The 21,483-nt window shown below is 53.2% G+C and overlaps 1 protein-coding gene across 7 annotated transcripts in view; it reads right to left on the bottom strand.

Moving 5' to 3' along the window:
• Nucleotides 1–21,483, bottom strand: part of PDE4B (phosphodiesterase 4B) — a 148,405-nt gene continuing 126,922 nt past the window's right edge. For 6 of the 7 annotated variants that reach the window (XM_031603929.2, XM_090146825.1, XM_031603937.2 and 3 more), the window contains 10 exons: nt 21,161–21,273; nt 10,126–10,219; nt 7,853–8,031; nt 7,511–7,609; nt 7,065–7,229; nt 6,722–6,821; nt 5,901–6,055; nt 5,693–5,815; nt 4,494–4,676; nt 1–1,745 (listed from right to left, as the gene is read on the bottom strand). In XM_031603929.2, coding sequence (XP_031459789.1) covers nt 1,380–1,745; nt 4,494–4,676; nt 5,693–5,815; nt 5,901–6,055; nt 6,722–6,821; nt 7,065–7,229; nt 7,511–7,609; nt 7,853–8,031; nt 10,126–10,219; nt 21,161–21,273 — 1,577 coding nt within the window. In that variant the 3' untranslated portion in view covers nt 1–1,379. Of the gene's footprint in view, nt 1,746–4,493; nt 4,677–5,692; nt 5,816–5,900; nt 6,056–6,721; nt 6,822–7,064; nt 7,230–7,510; nt 7,610–7,852; nt 8,032–10,125; nt 10,220–10,899; nt 11,361–21,160; nt 21,274–21,483 lie in introns of those variants that run through there. The other variant, XM_090146829.1, reaches the window with a different exon arrangement.

Raw genomic sequence — 21,483 nt, 5'->3', positions numbered from 1 at the left:
CAGGGTCATGCGTTCATTTATTCACTTCATATAAAAATCTCTTAAGAATGCATCTGAACACAATATATAATACTATAACATACGTTGTGTGAAACTTTTGAAAACAAGAAAATAACCACCTGGAACAATGCAGTGTTCGACAGACATACACACCCATTGATCATGCACAACTGTGCTATTGTCATTAACTAGTTGTCACGAGTTGGACCAGAAGCTCAAAACGTATGTTACAAACCGAGTGGCACTGCTCGCCGTGCCCAACGGCGTCGTCAGGAGGAGTTTCACAGCACAATTATCACATCAGTTCACATTTTTGTCATAGAGGTTCACATTGGGTTGTCGGGAGGCTGGGGCAGGACGCGGCCACCTCCGCCCCGTCCCCTGGGTTGCGTATGTCTCTTCAGCTGTGTTCAGGTTTTGTACTTTATGCAATACAAAAGGTTACGAGAAAACAAAACAAAACAAAACAAAACAAAAAAAAAGGAAAAATAAAAGGCAACTCTTATCCCGAGTCTTCTACACAATTAACATCGCCGCCGACAGGCAATGCTAATTCATATAAATTAATAACTTACAAAACATTACAGTATATACATTACGTAATAAATACACTGTTATAAACAGTAATGGAGGTGTTAGAGCTCAAGGCAGTGCGGGAGGAGGAGGAGGACGGTGGGCCTAAACGTAGGGAAGGCGGAACACGAAGGTGTTTGCGTGCCACTGCGCCGCAGCCACCCCGGGCAGAGGGGCAGGCAACGAGGGGGGCCTTCAGAAGACTAATTAAAAGTGCCGTAATGCAAAAACGGAGGGAATCCCTTCTCTTAGTCTGGAAAAGTGATTGACCGCAATAAAGTGACAGCTATTGCCCGTGGAAAAAGGAAGACTGCTTCTTGTAACAGGAAGAATCGAAAAGGATCCGTCGGTTCCCGAACACTCGGTGCCGCTGCTTACACTGAACTCTGTGTATCGAACAGATCTCGAAAAGACATGGGGGTGTTTACAAAGAAGGCACACAGGTCTGCAGACAGGCGGTGGGGCGGGCAGGTTCTACACGCAGAGTTATGGATCAGTAGTTTCTATCAGCCCGGCGGGTTGGAGTCCCGGAGCAGTACGGAATCTCTCCGCCGTGTGCTGGGCCGCTCGGTGTTGGCTCCCGCAGCCCCAGGCCACGCGGCGCCCGCAGCTCACACGGCCACCCCAGCATCACTCACGGCGTTTCCTGAGCCATTGTTCAGCACAGAGCCCTGACAGCCCCACGGACCCACAGATCCGTCAGCCAATGTCAGGCACAGGCTTAAGGCCCAGGCTGCAGGCGAGTCCCACCAGACCGCTTGCATGCTCGTTAAGCGTTTCCAATCCACTTACACAGGTGCAGGGCATTATGTGTCAACGGGAGACGTGTCCTCTGTCACAATTTCTATGTTCGCCTCCCGCTGCACGTCCTCCTGCCCCGGGCTGCCCGTGCACAGCATCTTCGTGCTGCGGAAGTAGCCGATGCTCTCGCCTTCCCTCTCGGGCCCGTCCGAATCCTCCTCCTCCAAGGTCAGCTCAAACTGGAACTTCTCCATCAGGCCGGGGCAGTCCTGGCCCCGCTCCTCCAACGGGGGTGAGGGGCTCTGTGGGATCATGCTCTGGTACCAGTTCCTGTTGTCCTCCAGAGTGTCCAGGATGTCCTGTGCGTCCGGCTGCACCAGGTCAGCCCACGTCTCCCACAGCGGGTGCACAATGTAGTCGATGAATCCGACCTGCAAAACATGGGAACGCACTTAGGGAAGGGAAATGCACTGAGATGGCTGTCTGAAAAGTTAAAATGATATTAATGCATGAGTTTATGAGCTGAACGCCTGCCTAGGTGCAAGCTCTCCAAACCACAGGTCTGAATAGCAGGAGTCCTACACATGGGGAGGAAAAACAGCACACATCAGGGTAGGTCAGGGGCTGAGCTGCTGGAAAGGAGCTCTGCAGAGAAGGAAGGACCTGCGGGTCCTGGTTGACCAACAGTTGGCCAACAGTTGGCCATGAGGCAGGAGTGTGTCCTGGTGGCCAAGAGGACCACTGGGACTGGGGGTGCATTGCCCAAAGAGTGGCCAGCAGGTGTGGAAGGTGCTCCTACCTTCTGCTCTGCACTGGGGAGGGCACAACTGGAGCACTGTGCCCAGTGTGGGGCTGCCCAGTTAATGGCAGACAGAAAACTGCTGGAGAGCCCAGTGGCGTGTGTAGGGATGGTGGAGGCCTGGAGCACCTCCTGATGGGGACTGAGAGCCCCAGGGCTGTGTGCATGGGGAGGAGAAGACTGAGGGGGATCTGATCAGTGCTGATCAGATCAATGCCTGCCCTAAACCAAGTTCTGTGTGAAAGGTAGACTGAAAGCAGAAGCCACCTGGAACTCCAAGATGAAGCTGCTGCACCTGTCCCTGGCTGAAAGATTCTGAATGTCCTTGTGGGTGCCTCCTCCTGCCCAGAGAATCAATCACTGTATGCAGGGGATAGGGCAAATAACTGCTCTGAAGGTGGAGCATCCCCAGGGTCCCCGCAGAAATGACACCTAGTGACCATTGGTCGGTCCATCCTGGTGGAGATTTCCTTTCCTTTCATTTTGGAAAGAGTGCAGGGAGAAGAGGAGGCAGCCCAACAAGTTCTGCTCCTGTGCCCATGCGGGCTGCCTGAGCCCCCAGTGGTGACGTGCCGGGGTGGAAGCGGTGCGGCCGTCAGCCCATCCGCTGGCAGGCGCGTAGGCACTGAGCTCAATCATGTTTCAATTGTCTGAGTAAGAGGACGTACGTCCAGGATGGAGAAAACTGAATGGCCATAAAGAGGATTGAAATTCTTCCGTCTTGGCAGAGTGTGTCACTTCTCTCCTCACTGCTGGACGACGTTTCTGCGCAGCAGGAAAATGGCTCTCAGAGGGGCCAGGCTCAACGCGCAGATGTTTGCTTTGGAAATCACACATGCCTCCTTCAGACACAACAGGATGTCAATAGAACCATTAACATTCAATTGTAACATACTGGGAAGGCAGCTTAAACGAAAAGGTGATGAAAATTTCCTGCAGCACAGGAGATCCGGAGCACTTTTAGAGTGACAAAGATCCCAACCGGTGAGCCGACGGCCACCCGACACGGCCTGGGGGAGCACAGCTTGGGACTGACCGCCTCGCACGGCGCTGTCGTTTCCTTGCACAAACAGCTCCTGTGGCAGAGCAGCTGGCCAGCCTGATCCTAAAGTGCTCTGATGTAAAGAGGAACACAGCAGAGCTCGGCCACACTCACACGCTGTCTGCCCCTGGGTTCTCTGTTTCACCCCGGGATGGAAATGCTGCTTCCCCCTCTCCTTTGCGTTCGTTGGTATTTCGGTAGTGGCCATTTCGTGAAACTCCTTTTGCAAAGCAAAAAATGCCATTTTGAAACCTCTGTGAAGCATGTATGTGAACCACAGAATTAACTGGAGCTCACACGCGGAGCACATGGGCATCTTCTGGCCAAGCCTGGCTGAAGGATTCATTTCTTGTTAGGTTAACAAATAAGACAGATTTTTCCAACAGAATCACCATGCGGTCCAGTGAATAATTTTGAAACTGCCTGGCTTAGCCCAAGAGGACATTTGGAAATAATTATCATCGATTTTGTTACTTATTCAAACTGAAAAACCTTGATGATGGCTTGCTCAAGTCCTTCCAAAACAACAACTGGGACAGCATTACATGAAGACTGGAGTTATGTTCTGGCCAACATAAACCTCCGGCTTTGTTTCTGCCTAACCAGGTGAAACACTGTGGCCTGTGCTATGCAGGTCAGATCTAAGTTGACTTTGAAATCATCTGAGCTGTGAATCAGAGCCAGGGATGAACCAGGTGATCTCAAAATACAAGAAAAAACCCAAGTTCTTTTTAAGACCTGCACTGAGTTAAATATCTACATTTGGACTTCACAATACTGAGGCTCCACTGAGCTGAGCTGGCAGATTCATGCGCTGCAAAACCATTGTACATGAGGCCAAAAGCAACCAAAATTTGGACTCTGTTGGAGTCCTGGGTAGCTGTTGCCTCTCCTGAAGCTCCCCTCGGGGCTGCCTGTATCTCTGCCATCAGAGGGACAGGCATTGTCATACATTTCTAATGTGGGGTGCAGTACCAGTAGGATTAGGAGGTGCTAATTAAGAGCTAGCAAGGAGGCTGTGGGGTGTGAAGACGTAAGAGACCCAAAAAGATCAGGACACTCCTCCAGCCCGGGGAACAAAAGGAGAACAGCTCACTCTGGAAACTGGGACACAAACAGGACAAGATAAGCATGTGTGTGGGGAGCGTGGGGACGCCAAGGGGTGGGCAGGGAGCCCACAGCCTGGCTGCAGGGCTGTAGGAGCTCCAGGCACAGCTGGGCTTTAGGGTCAATCAGAACCAGCCCTCAGAACAGCTGGCCCTTCGCCTAGCTGTGTTAGAGAAAGCAGATGAGCTTTGTCTCTGAGGCAATACTGACGTGTGGCTCTGGGCCAATTACCTGTGATTTTTCCACCGACGCCGTGTGTTTGTCACACATGGGGCTGATTTCCATTCCCCTTTCCCTCTCTTTGTCTCCCTGCTGGAAGAATTCCTCCATGATTCTGTCTGTCCACTGCCGGTACAGCTCCAGGGACTTTGTGGGATTACTCAAGTCTGCACAATGTACCATGTTTCGGAGAACCTGCAATTACATTCATCAGAAAACTCATAAAATCCAATGGAAAAAGAGGACGGCTTCAAGCTGTATCTGCTTGCTCAATTCAGAACATTTAACCACGAGGCTCTTTGATTATGCAATCTGGTATAGAAATGTTAGCACCCTACGATCACTGTGCATGGGACTTGCAGCTGCAGAGGTGCAGCTCTGCGTGTTCCAGATGTCTCAGAACTCACACCGGGTGCAGCAGCAGCAGCAACACTGGTGACATCACAGAGGTTTGTTTTTGAATGCAGGTGCTTCCCACCATTCAAAGGGTATTTTCAGGCTCTCGTATGGTTAAATGCTGCTGCTTTAGTCAATGAGTAACATCCCTTTCACGCACACAGCCGGGTGCCTGACTAACTGCGGCCACGGGGACTCAGTGCAGGGAGCTGCTCTAACATCAACAGAAGTGTGAGAGGGTTTTCTTGTTCTAAGCTGGCCAGCAAAGTGGGGAGACAGCAATGTACCTCATCCTACATGTAAACCATATAACCCTTCCCAGAGCTGCCTTGTCACGTGTGTAAGGTGAGGATTAGGCCCTGGAGAGAGTAGTGTGCATCATTAACTTCAACGCAGCTTAAGAGCTGCTTCAGCTATGGAGTTACAAACTGAGCTCCTGCAATCATGCTGTACCTCTTTGTCAGGACAAAGAAAGGAGAGTGCAGCAGGGAAATTCATGAGCCCTCAAATACTCAGTCGTACAGATCAACCTCAGAGGGACAAGCATGCTTGCAGCTGCCTGCTCCAAGAGTTAAACAGCTAATCCCTTCCACCGAAAAGACACGAGACCTCCCCCCCCCATACCCATCTGTTTGTGGTGCAGAGCACATGAAATCAGGAGGCCCGCAGCTCCTGCATGATGGCTGAAAATCTGGGTCAGCCTCTTTGCTATATCTAGATCATCTGGAAGCAACAGCAAGAACAGGAACGTGGTTTCCTTGGTTCTGAACAAGACAGGCAAGGTGCTTCTGTCCTGCAGGAACTCTGTGCTGTACCTGTATCCTGTCCGTGTAGTTGTCCAGCAGGAGGACTCCTGAACTGGTCACCTTCTTAGTTTCCACCATCGTCTTCAGATCTGCCAGCAGGCTCATGTGCTTGGACATATCTGTTGCCAATACCTTTATGGAAGAGAAAACACAACCTCAGTGAGGGCGGCCAGGTGGAGAAGCAGCAGTGAAGAGCAGCAGTGTGCCAGGGCCCTACCATGTCAATCACCATCTTCCTGAGCGTCTGCCGCTGCTTCTTGGTCAGGTTCTGGAAGATGTCGCAGTGCTCCTCCTGCAGCAGTTTGAAGCCCACTGCCAGGTGGTGGTTCTCCAGGACGGACTCGTCGTTGTACATCAGTGCCAGCTCGGAATCTGCCAAAACAACACAAACATGGACTCAGTCTGCATGTAGTGTGGGACTCCACAGTGAGCAGTGGGCACGGCGATGTCTGCCTGCGTGCACCAAAGGGAGAAGTTTCCTTTTTTGTATCACGTAGTCCAAGAGCATGTAGCTCTGACCACATGTGTACAGAACACCAACAGCCCTTTGCTAGCCCTAATGAGCCAAGCAGCATCCAGCTGACTTAGTTACAGGCTTTGGAAGCACTGACAGCAGAAAGCATGGACCCTGCACACACGCTTTCCAAAAAAGAACAATGCCCATCCTTTGGAACCAAAACACATGCTTAGCCTGTTGCAGAATACAACACGAACCACAATATTTAGCTCTATTGTTGTCAATAGCAACAGCATTACTAATCTTCTGTTAATGATGAAATTCGGAAGATTTATTATGCCTTATCAAATGAAAATCACAAGATTCAAGGCCGCTTTGCAAATTATATTACAATAGCTTCCTTTGTTTTGATAGGAATTTGATTTATATTGTCTCTCCATTTCAAAACGTAGAACTCATTTGCTGTGCAGTTTTTTGATAAGGCACCGTGGTCTGAAAGTCACCGTTTGGCCCTTGCTGTAATGGAAAACGTACTCTGAGTTTGCAGATGAAACCATGATTGTATTTGAAACAAAACTCACTTGTGTTAATCAGAAACTGGTTGGAGACACCAGGGTGATCCACGTCGTGAATTGCGGCTGCAAAAATTGCAGCGAGGATTTCCAAGTCGGTGAAGACAGCCTATGGAGGAAATGGGGATCTGTGAGAGAAGCCCATCACCACTGCGGGATGCCCATTTACAGAAACAAACCCTCTCCGCTTTCTGAATCACTTTTAGGAGGACGAGGCTTGTGTAAGTAAGCCATTTGCTCAGAAGAGAGGTCGACGTGCAAGCACGCGCTCCTTAAGATGAAATAGAGATTACAGATGGAGCTGCAGCTGAAATACTGCTGGACACTGAGCTCAGCTCAACGCAGTACTCACATCCAGTGCAGGGGTGGAGAGGAGAACGTGGGTGGACTGGGCGACATCAGCAGCATGCAGGCTGTTGTGGTACGCCACGTCCGAATGGTAGTGGTCTTCCAATGTCATCATGTACGTCACAAAAGTGTCTGATGAGATCTTGAATGTCTTCAGTAGATCTCGCTCCTGCATAAGACATGTCAAAAGTATCTTAGAATCATAGAATTGTAGAATGGCCTGGGTTGCAAAGGAGCACAATGCTCATCCAGTTCCAACCCCCTGCTGTGTGCAGGTCACCAACCAGCAGCCCAGGCTGCCCAGAGCCACATCCAGCCTGGCCTTGAATGCCTGCAGGGATGGGGCATCCACAACCACCTGTACACAGGGATGTCACAGTGCACCAGGTGTTGTAACAGGGAGCCACCAGGTATTAAACCAGTGCTGTGAAAGGACAGAAAACCACGCACCTGAAATATGGCGTACATGATGCAGGTGAGCGGCCTGTTGTGGGAATACCTGGCAACGTTAAATATGTTCAGACCCCACTTATTCAGATCCTCCAGCTCCTTTGGAAAAGACACAAAGAGAACAGTTAAAATGTTTCTTGAGACGTGTCTTCATGTATCCCTCCCACCAAAGCTTTTTGTTTTCCTGTCTGCGGTAGTCAGGCCAGTTCATAAGCACCAGTAATTACTGCAGTACAGGAACACAGGGCAGCTATGAAGTGCTGATGTCAGAGCAGCTGTACGAGGAGGCCATGTGCTCCAAGATCACACCAATTCTCCACGAACCATATCAATCTGATGTACCTTGGCCAGATGATCTTCCTTTTCTGTTTTCACACCAAACCGCGAGATGCTGGTATTATTTAAGCTTGAACTATGCATTAATTTTTTCACTCCGCTGATCTGGGTCATGAGCTGCTGCTTTTTCTTCTTCTCTCTGTCCTTCTGAGTGGGAGAAGGAATCTCCACATCATTCTGCTTGTCTGCAACAAAGAGAAGTGAAAGAAATCAGCATCATTTTCAGGAACACTGTGAGCACCCAGCGCAGCCCCTCACATCAACCCTTACTTTGCTCATCAATACAGAATCGTAGCATCACAGCATCATTAAGGTTGGAAAAGCCCTCCAAGCCCTTCAAGCCCACCTCCAGCCCACCCCATGCCCACTGCCCACATCCCTCAGTGCCACACCCCCATGGCTCTGAACACCCCCAGGGATGCTGACCCCCACCCCTGGGCAGCTGTGCAGTGCTGAGTGCTCTTTGGGTGAAGAGATTTCTCCTAACACCCAAGCTGGCCCTCCCCTGGAACAATGTGAATTCCAAGAAGAATCCTTTTGATGCATACAACATCCTTATGAACAGTGCAGGGGAGAATCTGAGGAGCAGAGACTAGGGAAAATCCTTAGAGAAAGATAGAGTTACACTGTATATTGCTATTCAGTGCTCAGTGCAAAATAACACTTAGGAAAACAGGGTAATTACCCTTAAACCTTTAATTAGTGTTTCCATAATGCCTCCCGGTTAGCAGGTCACGTTCACGGCCCATCAAAGGGCACATGTGGATTTCTGTGCCCGAGGCACTGCTCTGCAGAGGCTGAGCTCCTGCCCATGCCCATGGCAGGGCCCAGTGACAAACCCAACCTCTCACACCTTGGCCAAGTGACGGCGTTGGGGCTGCCTCACTGATGCCTTCCTCAGCTCATTTAATGAAGCCAAGCAACTGAACACAGATATGCCATCTGGTTTTAGCATCCACGAGCTATCCTCATTTCACAAATGCTGCTTGGATACATTTCCAAGGTCTCTTCCAACCCAAGCCCTACTATGATTCTATGATTTCTCCTTTTCGGTTCAACCGCTTCTACAATGTGCATTCCTTTCATTTTTAAACCACATTTTAAGGGAAAAACAAAAAGCAAACTCATAAAAAAGTGACAGCACTACTTCCTAAAAGAGCTTTAAGATCCATTTGAAAGCTCTGATAATTTCTCTCCAATGACCCCACCAGAATGGGTGTACACGTGCTGTATGGGTGTGATATCAGGTCCCCAGCCTCAGGCTGCAGTGGGTATATCTGCAGAATGCACTCAGAAGTGCCCTGCTGCTGGCAGTGGGGCTGCCCTGCTTTTCTTCCCTGTATTAATTTCTGCTCTGGATGTCGCCATTAAGCTGAGTGATAGGAGAGGAGCAGTGGATTCCCACAAAGCAGCTCCAGACTCTTACATGGATTATTCATGATGTGATGAGCCCTAAATGCACACGGCAGCTCCAGTTGCAACTGGCTATTGAAATCACTTTAAAATCCCTTAATGGAAATAATGGTGTGTCATAGAGGGAAGGTATTCTGGGCCACCACGACCGTGGGGTGTGAGCTCCCTGAGGATGTGGGCACAACGTTCAGGCCAATGGAACTGGGTACTTGGTGGGGGGTGCCCAGCATGAAGCTGCTGCTTAAGAGCCACCGAGCACCTATTTGGGAACTGTTTGAAACCACAGTAAACTGTATTTTTTGTAAAAGATGGGCTTTGTAAACACAGAGGAAATAAACACTTCTCAGAACACTTAAATGTTTAATTCATTCGTGTTGGTCGTCCTGGAAGCTCCTACAAAAGGAAAGTCACGCAAAATGCTGTGCGTATCTGTGAGGCTGGGCTCAGATTTCCAGTGCAAAATGAGCACGTAAGCACAGAGTAATAAAACTCCTGGGTTGACCTTGCCCGTCTGAGCCCCTGTCTCTGAGGGGGAGATGCAGTTTTATGAGGCAGAAGGTGCAAAGATGAGTGCGTGCAGCTGGGCTTGGGTGGCTTTGTCCTTCACGTAAGGTCAACACAAAAAGCAAACATTGCACAACGTGGCCAACAGCAGCTCGGTTCAGCCCAGCCAGAGAGATCTTTCCATCTGGAAAGGGAATCCCTCTGCGCAGAGCGCCCGGCTAGCGCTGCATCCTTCTCCTCCCCATCTCCGTTGGGAAAGCAGAAAATCAAAGCCTTTCAGTAATGCTGTGTGCTGAGATGTGGCTGTGAAAGAAGGCAGAGGCAGGGGCTGCCCCAGGGGCCACAGCCCAGGCATTGCTTACCCAGGAAGGTGTTGGAGATGTACTCGGACACCTGGTTGCCGGAGCGGCTCATCTCGGAGAGGTGCGTCAGCTCGCGGTTCAGCATCCTCTTGAACTGCAGGGAGGGAGAAACACAAACATAGGAATGGAATTTTTATGAATGCTTTTACACGGCTTCAACTCTACAGCAAGCAAATGGACAAGCAAGAGGTGAAAAGAGAGACATGAAACAGAGTCAGAGCCATTCAGCTTCACTGAGATACCCTGCAGCACCAGCGCAGCTACGTACTTCTGCTCAGTATGCAAAAACTGCAACACAAATTTCCTCCACAGACAGACATTATTTTCACTGCCAGAAATGAGATGCCTCAGGTAACCTCTCCGAGAGACCCACATCTGGTACTGGATTCTATTTCCCCCTCCTTTTCTTCTCAGCTCCATTACATAAGTTTGCTCCATTTTGCGATGCGGCTGCATGTGATCCAAAGAGAAAAGCAAAGATGCCACAAATCTCAGGTCTGCCTGCATCACTGCAGTGAGACGCAGCGCTCGCCCAGCTGCTCCCATACGTTGCTCTCCATTTGCTAATTGCACGCTTTGGTTGCAGCATCATTTTACCCTGCAGAAGTGAATTCCCAAAGGGGAGAAGCAACTCGCATCCACGTACGCTGCATGCACCGCACACACGCACCGTGTGGGAATAACCACTCCAACGGCCCCACTCCCTCCCAGGGGCTTTACCTGAGGAACACAGCACAAAAACAGGCACCGAGGAGCCGGCAGGATCCAACCCACCTTAATGTAACCCCAAGACACGGACAACAAAGCGTTGGCTTCAGGCATTTTGGAAAACACCCCGCGCCGCAGCCCTCGCTCAGGTCCTTGTGGAGCCGTCACCGGCGAGATGGGAGCGCTGGCAGCCAGCAGCAATCAGCGAGCGTTGAGCCCCCGCAGCCCCCAGCGCCCGGAACGCCGCACGCTGCCGGAGCCCAGCCCGGCACCGCATCTCTGCAGCGTGGGTGGGTTCTCTTTGCAGAGAATCCCGACCGCGGGGCTGCTCGGGGAGGCGGCGGCGAATCCATGCGCGTGCGGCGAGGCCGTGTGCCGCGGTGGGTGATCGCTGATGGGGGGGGGAGGAATGGGTGGATGGGTGGGAGCGGGGGGCAGACCCTGCGCAGCCCACGGCCCCACGGTGCGGCCCCACAGCCATCTTTGGGAGGAGGGTAAGATGGAGGAAGCGATGCGCGGCCAAGCGAGGCGCAGCACGCAGCCTTCTCCTCTCCGTTCTGCTTTTTGTGCTTTTTTTCCCCCCCCCCCCCCCCCCCCCCGTCTTCATTGCAGAGGGTTGCCAGGCAAGTGTTCAGAGGGGATTTTCAAAGCGTTGACACCACGCATGTGATTGGTGTTTTTTCTCCCCGTGGCAAAGAGGCAAAATGCAGCAGTGCAGCATAATGCACCTTTACAAACTGGGAGCACTTCTCAATGTGGAAACGCAAACTAGAGATAAGGCGGTATCTGCAATTACATTGTGCAATCACAACGCAAGATTTCAATAAATCCTCTCACTAGGACTCCTTCCCAACCCAAATCCTGTGATTTATCACTGCGCTGCTATGACAAATCCAACATGGGCACTGTGCTGCAGCCCCACTGCTGCTGCGTGACACTGATCCCAGCATGGCATCCCTGATGGCAGAAACGTCACTGCCTGTCACAGAGCTGCAGGAAGGACCTTTTTCACTTTTTCCTCTGAGCCACAGCAGCTTGGGGTGATTCTGGCACACACCAGCACCTGTGCTGCCTTCTTATCTGGAAGAAAAAAAAGCACTTCTTGCATTCTGAGCTGTGCTTTCTTTGTTAAATACAGCCGCTACATGCAGCACGGCCAGCGCTCAGGTTTGCATCCTACAGTATCTTAGCACCACCTGGATGGGACTCCTGCATTGCACATGGCTTCCTTGGCAATAACAATAAACAGATGGGAGCTGTGCTGGGGTGACACAGCCCTGACCCCAAACTTCCATCCCTCGTTGACCAAGGACAATCATCTTCTCCATAACTCCGTGATGGAGTCAGGGAGGTCCTCCTCCTGTCCCTCCAGTGCACGAGGACAGAAGTGAGCAGCTGATGCCACCTCCCATCTGCTGCCCACACAGACCCAGGGTGGGCAAAACTCACAGAAATGGATTGGGATGGTGCTGCTGGGACATGGGGGAGATCCGAGCCTGCTTTTCCCCTAGTGAAACACTGTTGGGTCACAAGCCCAGCCAGCCATGTGCCCACACCGATGGCAAGCATGTGTTAAAGGACTCATAGAACCACACAGCCATAGAATGGTGGGGTTGGATGGGACCTCCACGCCCATCCAGTTTCACCCCTGCCATGGGCTGGGTGCCCCCACCAGCTCAGGCTTCCCAGCAAAGTTGCACCAGTTGGGTTTTCCACGCAGTGCGCCTTTGTGCTTTGTAGGGCTTGGTGCAATTTGCCATCTGAAAGATGTGGGCACATAAAAGTGGGATTTACTTAAAGACATGAAAAACTGCACGCACAGATTGATGTGCAAGCCTCCACAACAATTCCTTGTCAAATCAATCTGACTGCAAAGGAAGAGCAGGTTGGGATGCCAACTGCTCTGCCACAGAGCAAGCAGCAGCCTCACTTCTTTAGGAGTGAATCTAGCATGCTTGGAGAGCTTGGGCACGGCTGCAGAACATGCTCCAGCACGCACCTGCAGAGGAAGGGAATGTGCAGCTGGTGCAGGTCCCTGGGGCTCCCTTCCACTTAGGGATGTGGCCGGTGGGCACGGTGGGGATAGGTTGGTGGTTGGACCTGGTGATCTTAGAGGTCTTTTCCAACCTCAGTGATTCCATGATTCCATGATTCCCTCTGTCCCAGCTCTGACCACACACACAGTACTTGCACAACGAAGTGGAACAAACCCCAACCCAGTGGGCACCACACACCCTTGGGCACGCCTGCCCCTACGCGGGGTGACAGAAGTGGAGCCAGCTGCAGGGTTGTGTGAGAAAACGCCATCCTCCTGCAGGCAGTTTCCCTGTTCCACATGCTCTGAAGTAACAGCAGGAGCCATGTGAACCAAATCAGACCTTCAGAAATGACCCAATCCCAAAGGATCATCCTTTGATTACGGCAGCGGCTGTCCTTCACGAGCTGTCTCCAGCTTCCCACTGCTGTGTGTGGGGGAACATCCCCTGTGACAGCTCCAGAAAGTCGGGCAGAGTCCCACAAAAGCACACCCAGTCTGAGCCTCACCGTGCAGCCCCAGCAGCAGCCCTGCTGTTACTCGTGGCCCTGTGTCCCTCCGAGCACAGCACAGCAGTGCTCCGGGTGCTGCACAGCCAGGACAAGGCAGGAGGACGTGCCCGCTGCTGATGTCAGCCCTTTGAAGTCAGCGTGTGCCAGCTGAGGCTCCCCGAGGCCAGGAGCCCTCATTTAAAGACTGTAAGTGAGTTGCATGTATTTGCAGGAGGGTAAATGCAAGATAAAAGCACTGCGAAGGTGCTGCGGGGCTCCAGCCCGGAGCGGCTGGGGGAGTTGGTCCCACCCCACACTTTGATGGAGGAATCTCAGTGCACATCTCCAGCGAGTCCCAATGTTTACAAACCCTGTTCCCGACGACCCACCCTTCTGACGCAAACCTCGCATCCCCCGCGCTTGGAAATCCCTCCGACCAAAGGAGCTGTGCCACGAGGGCAACGTAAGCCTTTGATTTCCAGGCAGACACAGCCGGGCTCAGCCCCTATCCATGTGCTCAGCCCCAGTGTTGTGGGGCACAGCTGAGACCTCGCGCCAGCAGCACTGCCATGTGCCCGTGTGCCTGAGGACAAGTGCAATGGTTGCAGCCAGCAATCAGCCATTAAAAGGATCGACTGCTTTTGCAACTCTTTCTAGCTCTCGTTTCCTAAAACGATATAGCTTTTAATGCGCTAGAAACTATTTTTAATGAGATACAAACTGCTATTTGCTTTTTGTTTTCGGTTGTTGTTTTTTTTTTTATTTTCCCTTCAGCTTATTTTTTTAAACCCAAAAGTAAACACACGGTTATGAAATCTCCCACTTCACATCAAAGGGGAGTTGATTTATAGAGGCGTTCAAAGGGAGACTTTAAAGGAGCAACGTCACGACCAACTTGTTGGCTTTGTGCTATTAGGATAATTTAAAAATCCGCAGCCTAAATGTTGATAAATAAATAGCACGTTGCCATAAATCAGCATGCGGCTGCTCATGAAAGCAACATCACCTATCTGATGCAGACAGTGCAACATTCAGGTTTGCCATGAGGAGCTCAGCATTTGCCTGCGAGCAGCAGACCCCCCCGGGAGGCACACGCCTATGCAGTGCAGTGCTTAGGAGGGGATGGGGTGGAACCTGAGCACCAGTGCTACCAGCGGGACCTTTCCAGCTCATTTCCAGAGAAATGAGACTGAAATATGCAGACTGAATAGGAAAAGCTCCCTGTGCCAAGTGCTGCGAGCTAATCCTGCTGGAGCCAACGCTGAACCTCTGGCCATAAGGGCACGTGGGGGAACTGGGGAGCCAGGAACCCCTCAGCCTGCAGCCAAGCCTTGGTCAGGTCCACACCAGGGCTCCCCACGCTGTCCTGCTTGGCAGCGGTCAGCCCCTGCCTGGGACCAACATTCTGACCGACACAACGTATGGCAGATGGCCATTGCACCGTGCCCTGGGCTGCAGCACTGAGGCTGGACCCAACCTGCAGCTCCTCTGGAACCTCAAGGTGGTTTTTGCTTCATCAAACAGAGCTGTGGGTGCCCCCCCTCCTGGCGGTGCCCGAGGCTGTGGGTGGGCCCTGGGCAGCCTGAGCTGGTGGTTGCACCCGGCCCAGGGCTGGGGTTGGGGGGCTTTGGGGTCCTTTCCAACCCATCCATTCTGGGATTCCTTGGTTCTGTGATCCTTAAAGTCCTTTGAAACCAACCATCTGTGATTCTGGGATCCATCTGGGATTCAGGTTGGTGGCCCTGCATGTGGCAGGGGGGTTGGAGACTCATGATCCTTGAGGTCCCTTCCAACCCTGGCCATTCCGTGATTCTGGGATCCTATGAAATGCTCTCCTACTTCTTAACACGTCTCCTTAAGCCAACAGAAGATACGCAGCTATACCCAAAGTCTACACACTACATGACTGCATTTTGCGTTCACGTCCTCTCCAGAAAAGCCCCCAGAAGGCACCAGAATCCCTTTTTCCAAGCCCAGCACCGCCGGCCCCACACCGCCAAGCCCAGCACCACGGCTTCAGCCCTGCTCTGCCTTTCCCCCCCCACCTACCAAGAGGACAGCCGATAAAACCAGGAACGAGCAAAAACCACTTCTTCTGCAAAATCGTTCTTACCAGCTGGAGCAAATGTTTGTCGTGTGGTAACTGAAAGAAAATTGAGGAAGAGCTGAGGAGCAGCAGCCCGAGCCGAGGGCCAGGGGCGAGGAAGCACCAGCAAAATTAAAAGCTGCAGCAGCTTGTTTGTTGACACAAACTTGATTAAAGAAAGCGCAGATGCAGCTGACAACATCTGCGGCCGTGGGAGCAGATAGCACTCCAGCAGCCTGCAGATCTCCGACCAGAATCTTCTGTCAGTCCCACCCATGCAAACCACACGGATGAAGCCTCGAGTGCCAGAGGAAGCCAAGCAGCTTCGTAAGAGCAGCCCACAAAGCTGGGGAGCTCCCGGCTCCGTCAGCCACGCGGGCAGTGGTGGGCTGGCACTGCGTCCCACGTGGCACCGCAGGGCTGTGGGGTCTGCAGGGCCATTGGGGACAGCCTGCAGTGAGAGGACAAGAGTGCCTGCACCCCATCCCAGCACTGGGAGGGAAGGGCCTTTATCGCTGAACCAGAGAGCAACGCAATTAAAACCGAGATTTCGTTAATCGTACGAAGCAGCAATTTAAATTTAATTTAAATTTGAGCCGGGCTCTGCAGTCATCACTTAGGCAAATCCAGCTGGGGTTTTACCTGAGTAGGAGAACAGGCTTTAGGAAATTCAAATCACTTTGTGCCCCAAGATGACTTTTCAGGGATGCTCACAGCAATGCAGAACGCCGGCAGCTTCCGCCAGACCCAGCCAGGAGCTCTGGCTCCTCACCCTGCAGCACGGCGTCCCTCCAAAGAGGGGTGCCCACATGGAGATGAGCCCAAGGCAGGCATCGGATCCGCACCGAATGCACTCATTAATGGAAATGCATTCAAATGAAGACTCCTCACGCAGAGATAGGCAAATGGCTTGCAGTGATTTTTACGCCGCGCTTGCCCAGCTCTGCTCTGACAGCAGCAAGGTGAGGCACCCCTCATTTGTTTGCTTTAAACACGGAGCGAAGGCTTTCATCAGGGAAATCTCTGCCTCTGGGAGCTCTGACAGACAAGCTCTCCGCAGCGTGTTTTGGCTTTGGTAACACAACTTCTTCCAATTAAGTTTCACTTAGAGGAGATATCCTGCTCACCATTACGCTCCCTGCAAGAAGTGGTTCTGCACCTGGGTGAAAAACGAGGGGTTGGGGGTTGTGCTGAGACAAGAGCATAAAATCACAGAATCTGCAAGGTTGGAAAAGACCTGTAGGATCACCGAGTCCAACCCCAGTCCATCCCACCTGCCCACTGCCCACGTCCCTACAGATGATGGACTGGATGACCCCAAAGTGGTCCCTTCCAACCTCGCCCATTCTGCATTCTGTGAAGCGGTCCGCAGCACTGGGGCTGGGATGTGAACTGCTCTGGGATGAGATTCCACTTGTGCCCCTTGGCAGCCCACCCCACACCAAGCACTGCCCCTCTGGTACCTCTGCTGTCCTCGCCTCGCTTCCCGAGGTCACTGCTGCGAACTGTTAGTCACCTCCTGCCTGCCCTCACATTGTGATTCATGTTGAACCTGCCTTGGAGCTATTATTTATTTAAGCCCCACCCTAATGTGTTATAACGTAGAAGTCTGAGAATGCAAAACTTAAACAGCCAAATATAAGCAGAAAATGCTACAGGATGAGCTAGGGAGCCATGGGCACTGCCGTGTCCTGACAGATGGTGGAACTTGGGAAGATGGACTGGAGCAAAATTCAGCTCTCAAATATACATGTATACATTTTTTAATACATACATGTATTTTTGAATCATTTTATCCAATCCATTTTATCCATTTGAATCCATTTTATCTTGGAATGGACAGCCCTCAGGGCAAGACCAAAGTAGCAGTCTGCCAAACAAGCCTATATGTGGCCCGTTGTTGTGACATATTTCATATAACCAGAGTGATTTATTGCAAAAGCCAAAGGGAAAGGGGGGAGGATGAGGATGGGCAGAGGGAGCTAACCTGCAAGCCCAGGCATGGAAGTAATGGGAGCTGCTGCAGTGTGGGGCAGAGCCAGCTCCCCACACCAAGCTCCGGGGGCTCACAGCACTGAGCAGATTCCTCTTCCTTCACCAAAACCTCACTTTTACTGCTCTCATTCATAAAAACTGGCTCCATGCAAGAGCCAGCGCCTGGTTCTCTCGGAGGCCTTCAGCACCAATAAACACCAGCCAACAAAGGAGAGACGGAGCGGACGCTGCGACCTCAGCTCCCGCTGCAGCGATCACAGAACCACCGCGCTGCAGAACGAGAGGCAGCGGGGCCGGCAGCGCAGTGCCAGGATGCTGCCTGCCGTCCCAGCGGGTGCTGCCAGCCCTGCACAGGCAGCGCCGTTTCCGCAACGCGCGTCCCCAGGCGAGGGGAATACCGGCAATACCGGCACGGAACCGCACGCGGGGCCGGGTGATTCATCCCAGCTTGTAAAAACAGGAGACGTGGAAGTCTCTTTGTCTCGCTGGCTGCCGTGCGAGCCGACAAACTCCTCTTTGTGAGACGCTCGGCCGCTTGAAAGGATATTAAACAAAGGAAGTTACAGCAAAGAGACCCGAAGACTAAACAGCTTGGCACCACTTTGGAGAAACATCACGTCTGAAGGGGACGTGCTTTGGGGCTGAGACCCGCAGGAGCAGAGCTGTGCCACACAGCACATACACTGCTGGCAGCGGCCCCGAGGGGCTCTGCTGGGGTTACGCTGCTTATCCACCACTGCCCCGACAGCACAGCGTGGCCTTTGCTCTCCTCTGCCCTTTGAAACACAAGCAGAATGCAGCGGGCTGTGTTTATCTCACCGACTTCTGGCTGACGTGTGACAGCGGGAGCACGCGGGGCCGTCCTGCTGTGTCCCAGCCTGGGGTCAGGTTGTTGGGCACTCGGTGGCACGGGGCCTGCGCTGCCAGCCAGCACTGCTGAGCTGAATGGGGACTCGGGTGATTCGCTCAGCATTGTGCAGCATGCAGGGAAGGGTCCCCCTGAGAAACACAGAATGACCCAAGTCGGAAGGGACTCATAAGGATCATCGAGTCCAACCGGAAATGGGCTCCCAAAGCAGCGAGGGCACGAGGAAGGCACCTGGTGACAACACCTCTGACTGCTCCAGACCAGAACACTCCCACAGGCTACGAATCAGGCCCATCTAGTCACTGCAAACAGCTCCCAGGAAGCCTGGTGTGCCTTCAGGACAAGGCAGCTGCTCTTAGGTGCAGATCCATCCATGCCATATGTGCTGCAGGTATATGCTATATGATACTGAGGACACATAATGACCCGGGAGCTGCCAGGGCCAGTGCTGCAGCTGGGAAATTCTTCCCCTCGTTGTTATGCAGGGATGGATGCGCTGGGCATTGAACCCCTGGAAGAAGTGGGGCTGGGGGAGCAGACACAGTGCAGCATTGGGGGTGGGCACTGAGAGAGAAACCCCCTCTGTCAGGATGGCTCCTTCTGGGACTGCACTGCCCGAGCTGGGAGCTGTGCATGAAGATAAACACAAGAAATTTTTATATATATATATATATATATATATGAAAAATAGTAATATGAATCCATGTGCTCTGCTTCCACAGCAGCACTGTCCCCCACGGAGCTCTAAAGGCAGTTTTGTTTTGCTGTGGTGCTGTGCTCTGCTGGCAGCTGAGGATTGCCTGATGCCGGGAGAGGAAATTCCCTTCGTGTTGGCTGCGTTCCCCACAACCCGGTGCTTTTCCAGGTAGTTTTTTCTCTGATGCAGAAAGCTTAGTGTGCCAACCACTGGGAAAGAGAACGGCAGGCAGGGTGTGGGGCCGTCCCGCAGCCCCCAGTGGGCAGCAGAGCTGCTGGGGACGCACGCAGCCAACAGAGCTCCGGCTTTGCCCACTTCTGCCCGATTCCCACTCACAGCACAGAGTCCCACCGACGTCCCTCAGCCCACGTGGGTCAGGGCAATGGGCTCGGTCACTGCTGGCACCATTAGCCACACGTTTCCTCGCTTCCCCCGCTATTAACTCACATCCTAAAAAGGCACACGCACACGCTCTACGCGCTGCCTTCCGAAACCCATCAGCACACAGCTGGGATGCGTCCTGCCCGGTGCTTCCCCCCGGCAATTCCTTTTGGGTGCAGCGCTTCTGAGAATCGCCCTGCAAACACGTCCACGGAGGTCCTCCCTCTCCGCCCGCTGTTGTTGCAACTCTGGGTTTTCTAAACTACGTCTGTCAGGAAGGAGACAGGAAATTCGAGTCACACTTGCAACAGCTGTGCCGTGCCTACTATCGCGCTCGGTGACGTCGTGGGGCCGGCGTGGCTGTGGGCCAGGAGCCGGCGGTGAGGAGGTCAGCGAATTGGTCGCTGTTTGTGCCGCGCTGTGCCGGCCGCACGCTGCGCCTCCTCGCTTTCTTCCTATCTCGGCTGTTTCTCTTTCCGTTTTTTCTTTCTGCTCTGTGGAGCCCGAGCATCCTGTTTTCAAAACATTCGGGCTGTTTTGCTGCTTGCCGGCGATAAATGGAAATGCCTTCTGCCGTCATTTGGAGAAGAACCCAAATAGGGTTTTTTTTCAATGGGTTCACCCGAAGAGGTGACCCCATGGCCGACCCACAGCTGTGCCCATCGCCCACTGGGGGAGCAGAGCACAAGGGTTCTCTTTTGCTGACAACAGTGCTGGGTTGAGCAAAAAGCATTTGGGGAACTTTACTATGAAAGAAAAGTTTTGGGAACAGTTCTGCTTGGCCACGTGGACAGATCAAAACTTTTAATTACTCCAATCACCTTTCACCTTCACCAAGGCAGAGGTGGCACTTGGCAAAGATGAAATGTCTCCAAGAGAAGGGCACTGATGCCCACCCCTGGGACACAGCCTTTGGGCACAGCTCGCCCCTCAGCCCAGCTCCTCCCACAGCCTCCAGCCCGTTTCACTCGCACCAACTCCAAAAAAAATAATCCCGTATTCCTCACTCGAAAGCCCCATCTATAAAACTTTTATTGCTTCCTTTGCCCCTGCACGTCGCAGCGATCGTGACCAGAGGAGGAAGCTGAAGCAACACGGGATTCGTTTGCTCAACTTTTCCATAAAATCAGTTTATGATTCAGCCTATCTGCTTTCATTAATTTCCAATTAGGAAAAAAAAAAAAAAAGAAAAGAAAAGAAAGAAAGAAAAAAAAAAAAGAAGAGAACAACGCCGCGGCTGTGCGGTGCAGCTCCGGACTGCATACAGCCGCGGGCTGCCGGCGTGGGAGCAGCAGCACAGCTGGAGCGCTGCCGGTGGGGCTGCCAACCCGCTGCGGGGGCTGCACGGCTCCGGGAACCGGGGATCCCCTCCCGAACGCAGCGCTCTGCCCCGCGGGGCCGGGGGTACGGCTCGGGTACGGGCACGGGAGGCAGGGAACGCAAAGGCATCGCCAGTGGTGACTTCGGAAAGCCCCGCGCAGACCTCGCGCCGCGTTCCCCTTCCCCGGCGCTTCCCCCGCCCGCCTCCCTCCGCTCCCCGGCCCCGGACTCGAGCACCGCGCGCGGAGCGGAGCGCCCTTCTCGCAATCGGCGGAGGGACGAGATGGGGCAGCGCGCAGACGCGCATCAGAACCGGCATTAAACCCTTCCCGAAGGACAAACCGAGCCACGCGACCGCGCGCTGCTTAACGCCGTTACGGACGCACGGCAGCACCCGGGGCCATTTACTCCCGCGGTGAGGACGGCTTCCAGGCAGCCCCGTCCCGCCGCTCACCTTGTTGGAGGCCATCTCGCTGACGGAGCGGTACGTCTGGATGGTCTCCAGCTGGTCCAGGCACCAGTCGAGCTCCTCCAGCGTCTCCATGGCCAGCTTCTGGTAGGGCTCCTCTGCGAACAGGCACACGGACATGTAGTCGGGCTGTCGCGGCGGCAGGCTCTCCATTCCGGGGCCGCCCGAGCCGCCCGCCGCGCTGCCGGAGGTGCCGCTCCGCTCCCTCATCATGCGGCTGCTGCGCTCCGCCGCCCGCCCGCCCGCAAATCCCCGCCCGCCGCTGCCGCCCGGCCCCGGGCCCCCGCCCCGCCCGCCCCGGCCCGCCC

The sequence above is a fragment of the Phasianus colchicus genome, chromosome 9 (assembly GCF_987193195.1).
Source record: "Phasianus colchicus chromosome 9, bPhaCol1.hap1.1, whole genome shotgun sequence".
Classification (NCBI taxonomy): Eukaryota; Metazoa; Chordata; class Aves; order Galliformes; family Phasianidae; genus Phasianus; species Phasianus colchicus.
This window is presented reverse-complemented; position numbering and strand designations above follow the sequence as displayed.